The following is a 13,089-nucleotide window of genomic DNA, read 5'->3' as shown; positions in this document are numbered from 1 at the left end:
CAAAACAACTGGCTAATAAGATAAACCATATTCACAGAACATATTCATAGAACAACCATATATCAGTGAGATGCAGAAAACCATCTGAAAATTCTACCACTGATTCCTATTAGAAAACACTCAATAAAGGAACCATTTCGATTTGTCAATGGATACCTATTAAAAAAAAAAACTACTGCTAATACCATACTTACTAATAAAACACTAAATATATTCTCTCTCAGATGAGGTAAAAGGTAAAGCTTTTAATTTTTACCACAGCTACTTAGCATTGTACTCTAGATCACAGCTAGTATAGTAAGATAGAATTAATTTCCCAGCACCTACATGGTGGCTCACAATCGTTTGTTTGTAATGGGATCTGATGCCCTCTTTGGTATGTAGACAAAGCATGCACATACATAAAATATATAAATAAATCTTAGCAGACATACATGCAGGCAAAATACCCATACACATAAAACAAATAATTTTTTAAAAGATATAATTATCCAAAAGCATTCAAAGTAAAACAGAAAAAGCAGCTTTATTCTCAGAGGAGATATGGCCCTATATGCTAAAAATTCCTAAAGAATACACACACATACACACACACACACACATTCAGCCTTCTAGACTAAATGACTTTATCAGCTCTGAAAGATACAATATATATAAATTAAGTTTATATAAATATCAAAATATATAAATATCAATTGGGGGCTGGAGAGATGGTTCAGTAATTGAGAGAACTTGCTAATCATAGTGAGGATGCTGGTTTAGTTTCAACAATCACAGTGGCTTATAACCACTGTGATGCCAGTTCCAGGGGACATGACTACTCTTTGGACCTGTGTGGACACTAGACATACATGCAGGTACTCACATATATATAAAAAATAAAAACAAATATTTCTAAAAAATCAATTGTATTCTTAACAAAAAATGAAATTAAGAAAACAATTCTATGGGCCGATGAGATGGCTCCACAGGTAAAGGTTGCCACTGCCAAGTCTCATGACCTGAGTTCAATCCCAAGACCCCCACACATTGGAAGAATTGACTCCCGCCAAGTTGTCTTCTGACGGAGATCCACTGTGCACCATGGCTTGAGTGTGCCCACTCTCACAAAACAAATTAAAATATAGTTATTGATTTGTTCTTTATTTTTGCAGACAGGGTCTCATTATGTCATAGTTGTCCTGGAACTCCCTATGTAAACCAGGTTAGCCTCAAACTCAGAGACCTGACTGCCTCTCTTTCCAAGTGCTGGTAATTAAAGGCATGGGCTATCATGCCTATTAATTTTTAAAAACTAACAACAACACAAAAAGAAAATCCAAGCATTTAAGAATAAAATTTATACACACAAACTATAAAATACTGAAATTAAAAGAAAAATCCAAATAAATGGTAAGACGTTCTTTGTTCATAGAAGACTCTGCAAATTCAGACTGCTATTCTCCCCACAGAACCAACCCAACCCTCATCAAAATCCTAGCAAATTTTTGTTGTTGTAGAAAGCAATACTCCAACTCTAAACTGTACAATGAAATGCAAAAGGATAGTCAAAACTTCGGAGGAAAAAAGAAAGATCTAAGAATATTTAAATTATCTAATTTCAAAAGCCATAGAAATCTGCCAAGATAAACTGTAGCAGGAAGATCACCGTGGATTTAAGGCTGCCTGCACTACATAACAAGTTCAAGGCTAGCTGAGCCATGCCTGTGTCAAAACCAAAGCAAACCAAACAGACAAAAGGACATGGTAAAGCTGAGAGGGACAGGAGAGAATGAATATCAGGCAGAGGCTATCAGCCTTGAGGTCCACAAACTTTGTAAAATAATAAAATAAATACTGGGCTGGAGAGATGGCTCAGAGGTTGACAGCATTGGCTGCTCTTCCAGAGGTCCTGAGTTCAATTCCCAGCAACCACACGGTGGCTCACAGCCATCTGTAATGAGATCTTGTGCCCCTTCTGGTGTGCAGGCATACATGCAGACAGAACACTGTATACATAATAAATAAATAAATAAACAAATAAATAAATAAATTTAAAAAAATAAATATAAATACAAACAACTAAGCTAAGTGGTTTTTAAACAAAACAGTTCTTTGAAAAAAAAAGGAAATGCTCTGTATTCTATAATACTGAGGTACTGATAACATATTCTGTATCACTTTTATTTATTTGTTTGTTTGTTTGTTTATTATTTATTGGTTTTTTTCAAGACAGGATTTCTCTGTGTAGCTTTTGTGCCTGTCCTGAACCTTGCTCTGTAGACCAGGCTGGCCTTGAACTCACAGAGATCTGCCTGGCTCTGTCTCCCGAGTGCTGGGATTAAAGGCATGCACCACCATCACCTGGCCACTTTTATTTTATTTTATTTATTTTTAAAGATTTATTTATTTACTTATACAGGAGAGGGTGCCAGATCTCATTACAGATGGTTGTGAGCCACCATGTGGTTGCTGGGAATTGAACGCAGGTCCTCTGGAAGAGCAGTCAGTGCTCTTAACCGCTGAGCCATCTCTCCAGCCCCACTTTTATTTTTTTTAAAAAGACGCGTTATTTATGTGTATTGTGTGTGTATGTGGGTTTACTTGCATCAAGGGCAAACAAGAGCTCATGGAGGCCAGAACAGCGTCGGAAACCCTAGAACTGGTTGTGTTACAGGCATCTGAGAGCAACAAGTAGGTACTGAACTAGATCCTTATGAGCAGCACGCACTCTTCACCACTAAGCCATCGCTCCAGCCACTGCGTTTATTTTTGAGAAAAGGGCTGCTCATCCATCTATCCCAAGCTGGCCTTGAGCTGACTGCAAAGTCAAGGGATGACCTCAAACCTCTGATCCTCCTGCCTCCCAAGGGTACTGAAATTGTAGGTGTGGACCATCAGGCCACTTGACATAATGCTGGGGGTTGAGCCCAGGGCTTTGTGAATGCTAAGCAGGCATCTATTAACTGAGCTATAACCAGCTCCATCTGTACTGTTTTTTTTTTTTTTTTTTGTTTTTCGAGACAGGGTTTCTCTGTGTAGCTTTGCGCCTTTCCTGGAGCTCACTTGGTAGCCCAGGCTGGCCTCGAACTCACAGAGATCCTCCTGGCTCTGCCTCCCGAGTGCTGGGATTAAAGGCGTGCGCCACCACCGCCCGGCTCCATCTGTACTGTTTTAAATAAGATCGAACCAATAGAAAAATCTCCATCTTTCAGGACAATGAAGCCTAGTGGGAGACGGCTGCTCATCATCATAAAGCCCTGGGCTCAGTGTCCAGTACCGCAAAACAAACAAAAACTTCTTTCTTTGAGAATAAAACCATAAGTACTCAAAAGATCCCTTTTAACTTCTTGTTCAAAAAAATAATAATGCTTTATTTTTATTTATGTGTATGTTATGTAAATGTATGCCTCATGTGTGTGGATACCCATGAAGGCCAGAAGAGGGTATCAGATCCCTTGGAGCTGGAGTTATAGGCGGTTATGAACCATTGGTCATGTGCTGTGAACTGAATTTAAGTATCTTTCCAGCCTCTTGCTCAATTTTTTGAAAGGGAAAAAAAAATTTAAATATATTCGTGAAAGTGTTGCCACACAAACATCTTACTGCGAAATGCAGGAGTACTCACGAAGTAATGGATTAAGAACTCTCTTCAGCAGTTCACCCTTAGGAACACTAGCTATGACTTCAGTCAATCTGTGGACAAAATTGGCACATTTTTTATCATCTTATACTTAATAAACTTTATAGCATTATTCACATTCATATTACCTTCATCTACATCAATTTATTTAATCTTTCTTTACAAGAGTCTGAAATTATTCTTGTAGACATGAAAAACTAGTCCTAAAAGTAATTTATCCATGGAGCTAGAGATGGCTCAGAGGTTAAGAACACTTGCTCTTGCAGAGGACCAGAGGTCCCTTCCCAGCACCCACAACTGGTAGATCACAACCATCTGTAATTCCAGCTCCAGGGGCTCTGATGCTCTCTTCTAGTCTCTGTAGAGCGCACAACACACACACACACACACACACACACACACACACACACACACACACACACACACCTGGGCACACATACATGTGCACACACACTTACTTTAAAAGGAATTTTTTTAGCCAGAGCTGGGTATGGTGATATATGATTATAATCTTGAGTCAGAGGTAGATGGAAAACCCTGAGTTCAAGGCCAGACTAGGCTACACAGCAAGACTCTGTATCAACACACACATACACACTCTCATAATTTATTCACAATTAGAAGGTTCCTGAATGTTAACCTGAGACTTAAATCCAGGTTTTCTATAAGAAATCAGTATTTTTCAACAAAGTCATGAATTTCTTATCATCAATGTGACACGAAAGATGCATTTCTATATAAAAGTTACATCTTGTTTGTAAACCTACATGCCATATCTGAACACCTGCAACAGTTACACCTAATTAAAGATGAGATAATTTCAGGCCGGGCGGTGGTGGCACACGCCTTTAATCTCAGCACTCGGGAGGCAGAGCCAGGGAGATCTGTGAGTTTGAGGCCAGTCTAGTCTATAGAGCAAGATCTAGGACAGGTACCAAAACTACACAGAGAAACCCTGTCTCGAAAAACCAAAAAAAGAGTCCCCCTTGGATCTACTGCAATGGCAAAGGTGGAGAGTTTACAGCTCAGCAAGCCCTCCCTCTGATTCTGATGAACATGAGCTGAAGAACATCAAGTGGACGACTAGGTAGCAAAGCCTGACGGTCAGAGAAGCTGTAATTAATCATCACCTTATCCTTTCACTTTTCCTAAATAAATCAGAACTACCCACACTACACTCTGCCTGCCTAATGTATCTGTCTTCTCACAGAACAGTGAAGTCAGCACCTCACTTTGCCAAGAAATCAGAAGCACTAAGAAACACAAACAGCGCTGGGCAGTGGTGGCGCACGCTTTTAATCCCAGCACTCGGGAGGCAGAGCCGGGTGGATCTCTGTGAGTTCGAGGTCAGCCTGGGCTACAGAGTGAGTTCTAGGGCAGGCTCCAAAGGTACACAGAGAAACCTTGTCTCAAAGAAAAAAAAAAAAAAAAGAAAGGAAGGAAGGAAGGAAAGAGGGAGGGAGGGAGGGAGGGAAGGAAGGAAGGAAGGAAGGAAGGAAGGAAGGAAGGAAGGAAGGAAAGAAGAAAGGAAGAAAGGAAGAAGGAAGGAAAAATCCAAACTGTATATAAAAAGACATCTACTTGAGGGCTGGGCTTGGTGGTGTATATCTTAATCCCAGCCATTTGGAGGCAAAGAAGGTGGATCTTTGTGAGGTCAAGGCCAGCCTAGTTTACACACAGTGTTCTGGGCCAGTCAGAGCTGCATAGTGAAACCTTCTCTTAAAAAAGAGGGAGCCAGGGCAGTGGTGGCTCACACCTTTAATCCCAGCACTCAGGAGGCAGAACCAGGAGGATCTCTGTGAGTTCGAGGCCAGCCTGGTCTATACAGTGAGCTCCAGGATAGGCACCAAAACGGGGAGGGAGAGAGAGAAGACATCTGCTACCCACAAATAAAATGTAATTGCTCATACGCATGTTTATACAATTCAGTGTTATATAATTAAACATTAATTCAATTTTTTTCTGAAATCTAACCTAGTTTACCTTTTAATACAATATGATGATTGTATAAACACTTACCTTTCTAAAGTCAGCAAAGGTTCAGCAGCTCTGGCATGATCAATGGGATAGTGTTCACGAACAGCAAACTTAACATCATCTGCTTCATCAGTTCGAAACCTTAGAATATTTAAAATTAGGTACTCATAATCTGTAAGAACAATGTTCCCCTGCAATAGAGTAAAATATAATTTAATGTTTTTACAAATCAGTCTTGAAGCATCTTAAAAACTGAAAAAGATGTCTCAGGAGACCTACAGATAGCTACAGAAGTGAAGCTGCAAATCAAAAACCAGCAGGCCGTCTACGTAGGACTCCTTGCACTGACCACCAGGCTGTGAAATGAATTCTAAGGACTCCAAGTTGGAAGCAACCTAGAGTAACCTAGAGCAAAGAACCTAGAGTGACCTAGAGTAACCTAGAGTGACCTAGAGCAAAGAACCTAGAGCAAAGAACCTAGAGTAACCTAGAGCAAAGAACCTAGAGCAACTTCACATTCTTTGTCTGCTTACTGCACAAGCTACTATAGTACTAGCTGTGAAAACCTAACAGTGTGTGCCTTTAATAAGTGTGCCAAAGCCAAGCAGGAATGGCATATGCCTACAATCCCAGCACTCAGAAGGCTGGAGATTCAGGAGTTCAAGGTAATTCTTGGCTACATAGCAAGTTTGAGGTCAGAGTTGAGTCTGTCTCACAAACCAAGAACAAAAGTTCCAAGTTTCAAAAAAATTCAGGTCAAGAGAACATGAAATGCAAATGCATGGAAGTATGAAATAGCATAGTATGTCTGATAAAGGACAACAGTGTGGTGTAGCCAGGTGTGATGGGGCACAACTATAATCACAACATTCAGAAGGCTGAGGCAGGAAGATTCCAGATTCCAGGCCAGTCTAGGATACATAGGGAGCCCTATTTTGAAGAGTTAAAAAAAAAAAAAAAAAGCAGGCTGGGGAAATTGCTCCATGGTTAAGAATGCACACTGCTACTACACAGGACCTGAGCTCATTTCCAGCACCGATGGCATGCAGCTCACCACTGCCTCTTACTCCAGTCCCAGGGGAATCTGAGGATATTTTTTTTTGGCCTCTGTGAGCATTTGCATTCAAATGCATTTGTGCATTCCCACAAATACACATAATTAAAAATGAAAAAATACATCTTCTTACAAGATTCATTTAAAAAAAAATTAGGGAGCTGGAGAGATGGCTCAGCAGTTTAGAGAACTTGTTACTCTTCCAGAGGACCAGGGTTCAATTCCGAGTCCCTACAGGGTGGCTAAGGACCATTTGTAACTCCAGTTCCATGGAATTCAGCATCTTCTTTTGACCTTTTGCCCTCTACAGCAACCAGACAGAGGTTTTTGTTTTTATTTTTAAGACAGGGTTTCTCTGGGTAGCCCTGGCTGCCTGAAACTCACTCTGTAGACCAGGCTGGCATCAAACTCCGATATCTGCCTGCCTCTGCCTCCCAAATGCTGGGATTAAAGGTGCCACCATTGCCCCAATACTGAAAATCTTTTTTACAAAATTTAAAAAACTAATTAAATAATCCCTCCCCTCCTACACTACTTTCTGATCGTATGTTACTTTTCTCAGAACTGCTCCCACTAAATGTATCATAACTTTAAAAAGTTTTGAATCTTTAGTATTTTTGTGTGTATAAATGCGCGCGTGCGCGCGTGTGCGCGCGCACACACACACACACACACACACACACACACACACACATATATATGCTGTGTGTGTTGTGGAGATGGCATATGAATGTGTCACACTGTGTGTGAATGTCAGAGGACAGGTCTGTGGAGTTGGTTCTCTCCTTCCATCTTTATACAGGTTCCAGGGAATGAACTCAGGTCTTCTGGCTTCATGGCACGCATTTTTAGCTCCTAAGCCATCTCAACAGCCCAAATTTATCATAAATTTATACTTCTCAGTTTCTTAAGTTGGTCTTAAGTTGCAGTGATTCTCTTTACACACAGTCTAATCAACCCTAGAAACACTAATCCTCAAAATTCCAGACATGAAAGCTACGAGGGGGCTGGAAAGATGGCTCAGCTGTTAAGAGCACTGACTGCTCTTCCAGAGGTCCTGAATTCAACTGCCAGCAACCACATGGTGGCTCAGAACCATCTGTAATGAGATCTGGCGCCCTCTTCTGGCATGCAGGCAGAACACTGTATACATAGTAAATAAATAAATCTTTTAAAAAAAAAAGAAAGAAAGAAAGCTAGGAGGTCAAATTCTGGTCCACAGAAAGGAAAGAGCAATCTTTAAAATATATTCTTAACAACTCCCTCTCACAAATACCACAATGACTAAACAGATTTCCAAGCGCACACTCTCATACATAAATTCTTAGTATTCACCACTTATTGGATTTCTAGAACCTAGACAGTATGCATACCTCCTTGCTCAGATCCTTCAAATGGAAACTCCCTAAAATCAATGATACATTGGAACAGAAAAACTATGAATGAAGACAGCCTATAATTCAATTAACATTATGTATCACTGTTTAACAAATATTATAAAACATTAGTAAAAACTAAGTGTACAATACACAAGAACTTAGTGTTATGTCCAAGTTTAAAAAAGTGTGTGTGTGTGTGTGTGTGTGTGTGTGTGTGTGTGTGTGTGTGTGTTTAATCCCAGCACTCAGGAGGTAGAAGTAGGTGGATTTCTGGGAGTTTGAGGCCTGCCAGAGCTACACAAAGAAACCCAGCCTTGAAAAAATTAAAAAAAATAAAAAAATAAAAATAAAAAGACTATTAGCAAAGATGTAGAATTAAATAACTCTTTTTTTTGTTTGTTTTCTTTCTTTCTTTTTTTTTTTTTTCCGAGACAGGGTTTCTCTGTAGCTTTGGAGCCTGTCCTGGACTAGCTCTGTAGACCAGGCTGGCCTCGAACTCACAGAGATCCATCCACCTGCCTCTGCCTCCCGAGTGCTGGGATTACAGGCGTGTGACACCACCACCCGGCTAAAATAACTTTTTTTTTTTTTTTGGTTTTTCGAGACAGGGTTTCTCTGTGTAGCTTTGCGCCTTTCCTGGAACTCACTTGGTAGCCCAGGCTGGCCTCGAACTCACAGAGATCCGCCTGGCTCTGCCTCCCGAGTGCTGGGATTAAAGGCGTGCGCCACCACCGCCCAGCTAAAATAACTCTTAATATCATCAATTATAACGATAGTGCTGAACATGACGAACACCTTAAACATAACACTGAATGAAAGGAATGAAAAACAAAAAAGACATATTGCTCTATTCTCTTACTCCTCTCAAGTTAACTTACCCTATCATAGAGCTCAATGATTAAATGATAAGCAGCTTCATCACTTCCAAATTGGAAATCCACAATTCTATCCACACCAAGCTGTTTTGCACTGACTAATCTCCGACTCTTCAAATGTTTTCGACACTAGCAAGAAACAGAAGAAAAAAAGCATTTATGTAGTAAATGTAAATTCCTAACTACCTGGTACTAGTTTATGAAAATTATTTTTATGCCACTGAGAATACTTAAATGGTAAATAAAACAGAATTGTCATAAAACAAAAGCTTACAAATGATAATCAGAAGAAAAAAATTTTACATATTTATTTATTTATTTGGGGTATGTGTGGTAACATATGCATGCCACAGTGTGCATGTGGAGGTCAGTAAATAACTTGCACGAATGAGTTCTCTTCCACTCTCCAAGGATCAAACTCAGGTCAATAAGCTGGTAGCTTCTGTCCATTGAGCCATCCTGCCAGGCCCTCATGAGTGGGACAATCCTTAAGCCTTTATTCTAATAACTTCTAACTGAAATGGTTGTTCTGTATTCTATTTTTTAGAATAATGATGAGAACCAGGGCAACCACTGACTTACCATGCACTAGGAATTACCCTGCTTATGTCCTATACCAATAACTCTTTATTTATCTAAAATATACCTTCTGCTCTTTTGAAAAAAAAAAAAACTTATCATTTAAGTACACAAACATACTTAACTCATCAGATTGCCAAGAGTTTGTTATTGTTTTCTGGTTTTTTTTTTTTGTTTTTTTTTGTTTTTTTTTTTTTGTGGCAAAATGTCACCCAGTAGCCCAGACTAACCATCGTACTTCAGCCCCTTGAACATTGGGGTTACCACCAAACCCAGCTCAAGAATTTTTTTATTTTTTATTTTTTGTTTTTTCGAGACAGGGTTTCTCTGTGTAGCTTTGCACTTTTCCTGGAACTCACTTGGCAGCCCAGGTTGGCCTCAAACTCACAGAAATCCGCCTGGCTCTGCCTCCCGAGTGCTGGGATTAAAGGCGTGCGCCACCACCGCCCGGCCTAAGAATTTTTTTAGAGTGACACATGGTGGTAAACTCCTTTAATCCTAGCACAGAAAGAAAGCTCATTCTAAATTTGAAACCAATCTGGTCTATATAGCAAATTTCAAGCTGGGAATGGTGCCACATGCCTTTAGTTCCAGCACTCAGGGGGCAGGGGAGGCGAGGCAGATGGATCTCTAAGTTTGAGGCCAGGGCCACACAGAGAAACCCTGTCTTGAAAACAACATCAAAAAAGAGCAAGTTCCAGGCCAGAACACACTGTGTGAAGATATGTCACTGTGACTGGTTTAAATAAAAGCTAAACAGCCAAGAGCTAGGCAGGATTTTCAGGGCAGAGAGAATGCTGGGAAGAAGGATGTAGAAGCCAGAGAGCCTCGAAATGAGTGGGACACATAAATAGGATAGAGGTAAAAGCCACATGTTCGAACATAGATTAATAAAAATATGGGTTAATTTGAGTTATAAGAGCTAGTTAAGAACAAACCTAAGCTATCAGCTGAGCTTTCATTGTAAGAAGTCTCCATGTGGTTATTTGGGAGCTGGCAGGTGGGACAGAAAAAGCATACCAGCTTTGAGGATCTGAGTTGGATCTTACCCCCCTCCCCTCACCGTATACCAGGAGAACTGACTCCCCGCAAGTTGTCCTGCCATTCACTTGAGAGCCCCAACTTGTGCCTGTCTGTTGTTTCCACCTAGGTACACATACTTACACACAAACAAATACATAAATGTAGTTGTAAAAATTAACTTCAAACTTAAAATTTACCTTCATGGCAAAACTAGATGGCATCATGTTCTTTGGCCACTCAAATTCTGTTGTGTGAATACGTATACCAGATTCAAGTAACAATGTAGCTTTAAAATCAGGTCTGTTCAAGAGAAAGTCAAATTTTTCTTTAGAGAATTGCCAAAGCTTACTCTCTGGAAAAATAAAAACCTAAAATGCAGGTTAAAAACCAACAAGAATGTCATTTATTTACCAAAAGTAAGTCTATAAAATATCCTTACTTTTGAAGCCGAATAAGATATGTCTTGTTATCCACATCATAAACATTGTTTACTCTCATTCCTAGCAAGCTGCAAAGATAAAAAGAAACAAATAACAAAATCACGTTCTTGTTTGAAGCAAAACTTTCCGTCATTTATTAAGGTCGAGTAAGGGGAACTCTTCAGTAGGATATCAGGACCACCTACTAAGGTTATCATCCAAATTACCTATGGATAGTTAGGCACAAAAATGGTCTGTTGGCCTCAGGAACACCAGATAACTGCCTTCGTCTGGAACAGCCCAGGACTTTGGGGGAAATACAGTAAAACTTAATCTCACTGATTTATTACGAGTGAGGAGTAGCCGAGCCCCACGAAAATATGACAAAGCTCATACAGTAAAAGACAAGTTCAGCATCCAGGTCCAAAACTGCGAATTACAGCTGGGGGGAAGGGGGGGGACGGCACGGGTCCCCCTCTTTGGGACGGAAGGACGGGATTTCCGAAGAAGCCAGGCCGCCAGTCCGGGGCCATGGCCATCCGTCTGGCACCTCCAGTGTTTATCAGATCGACCCGGCAGGATGCCGCTGGAGCAGCGCTGGGGACAGGCTGCAGGCGGGCACACGTCCCCGGGGGTCCCCCGAGGGCTCCGGCCCCGGAGGTCGGCCCCCCCAGGCCTCACCAATCCCCGGGGCGCGGGGCCGGCCGCGGGGATCCCGGGCCCGCCTCGCGGCCACCCGGGTGCCCGGCGTCTGCTTCCCGCGCGCCTCGCGCGAGCCTGCACACCCGGTACCACCGTACCTGGCATTCAGCTCCGCGAGCACCGCGCGGAGATCAACGGTGCTGAAGCGGCTCTTCATGGCTCGGGTCCGGGTCGCCACCGCAGTCCTCCCGGCTGCTGACCCGACGCACGGCCGCCTGGCTTCTGCGCACGCGTGCTTGGCTCGTCTCTACGGCAGCCCAGACGACCCACTATTTCTTGAAGCGAAAGTGCGTCATGTCACTGGGACTCTCGGTTCAATCATGATCAGCTCGGTTTTGTTTTGGTTTGGTTTTTTTCCACTGTATTAAAACAACTCGAAATAGGGCCAATTACCTTCTCGAAACCGCGTCCCTTCCTTGAACATTGGCAGGATTAGCACTGCCTCTTTGCGTTTGGGGCTTCAAGTCGACCTCCACAATGGCACTGCTGGTCAGTGACAATTTTGAAGCGAGTGCATGGTGAATTTCCCCTGGAGGGCGCTGGCGCTCAGCGTGGAAGAGCAAGGGCACTTCCCGCACGCGATTCTGAACCCAGAGAAAACCCGCACTGTTGGCATTTCCGCATCCCTAGAGAGGGGTTCCTCTTTGGATGGGTAGGATCCGAAGTAGGATTCTGCAGCGTCCTGCAGGATTCGCATTCAGCTTGAATGTGGTGGGTGTGCTATACAGCCCGAGTTCCATAAATTCTTACCACCTCAAATATTCAAGAATTTAGCTAAGATGTCAGATAAAAATAAAGCGTGAGTTCCTGTGGGAGGAGGAGAATTACTCCTCGCCCACATCCCAGCGTTCTCTGATCTTCTGGTTCTGCGCGCTACTGATTCATGAATTATTCCGGGTCCAAATATATGCTAATTAATTAGTCTATTTTTTTTTAAGTTCTAGTATTAGTAATAAACAAATTTAAAACTAAGAACAAAAATCTATTAGTTTTGGACAGTGAAGGATGTGTGTGCGTGGTGTGTGTGTGTGTGTGTGTGTGTGTGTGTGTGTGTGTGGTTGTTTTTGAGACAGGGTCTTGACATGTAGTCCAGGCTGCCTTAGAATTCTCTATGCTCTTGCCTCAGCTGAAATTACCAACACTCTTAGCAAAGCGGGCAAACTTTAGACCAGTGATATGTGTACTTAGAAGTTAAAAATAAGCATTCAAATGACCAATGGGTGAGACCCTGTAGAACAAAACACCAAAAGCAAGAAAAGAGTCAGATTAGTGTATCTAAATACATAAGGATTTTTGTAATTATTATTTGGAGTTTTTTGAGACAGTGTACTGTCAAGGCTGGTCTAAACACACCATATAACCTAGGGTGGCCTCAGACTCCCTCACCGAGTCTCCTTGGTTTTGGAAATACAGGTACATACTGCCATGCCCAGATCATAAGCCTTTCATCTTGGCAAAT

At 41.6% G+C, this 13,089-nt stretch overlaps 1 protein-coding gene across 5 annotated transcripts in view; it reads right to left on the bottom strand.

The window, feature by feature from the left end:
- Nemf (nuclear export mediator factor) overlaps positions 1-12,139 on the bottom strand; it is a 57,174-nt gene extending 45,035 nt beyond the window's left edge. The window contains exons 1-7 of one of the 5 annotated variants that reach the window (XM_076550564.1): positions 11,325-11,578; positions 11,156-11,234; positions 10,949-11,017; positions 10,707-10,809; positions 8,911-9,036; positions 5,642-5,790; positions 3,608-3,675 (exon numbers count right to left, since the gene is read on the bottom strand). In XM_076550564.1, coding sequence (XP_076406679.1) covers positions 3,608-3,675; positions 5,642-5,790; positions 8,911-9,036; positions 10,707-10,809; positions 10,949-11,007 — 505 coding nt within the window. In that variant the 5' untranslated portion in view covers positions 11,008-11,017; positions 11,156-11,234; positions 11,325-11,578. Of the gene's footprint in view, positions 1-3,607; positions 3,676-5,641; positions 5,791-8,910; positions 9,037-10,706; positions 10,810-10,948; positions 11,018-11,155; positions 11,625-11,728 lie in introns of those variants that run through there. The other 4 variants (XM_006985433.4, XM_076550565.1, XM_042260532.2 and 1 more) reach the window with 4 other exon arrangements.
- Positions 12,140-13,089: the final 950 nt, after the last annotated feature.

The sequence above is a fragment of the Peromyscus maniculatus genome, chromosome 14 (genome assembly GCF_049852395.1).
Source record: "Peromyscus maniculatus bairdii isolate BWxNUB_F1_BW_parent chromosome 14, HU_Pman_BW_mat_3.1, whole genome shotgun sequence".
Taxonomy (NCBI): domain Eukaryota; kingdom Metazoa; phylum Chordata; class Mammalia; order Rodentia; family Cricetidae; genus Peromyscus; species Peromyscus maniculatus.
The sequence above is the reverse complement of the archived record's forward strand: the minus strand, read 5'-3'. Positions and strand labels throughout refer to the sequence as shown.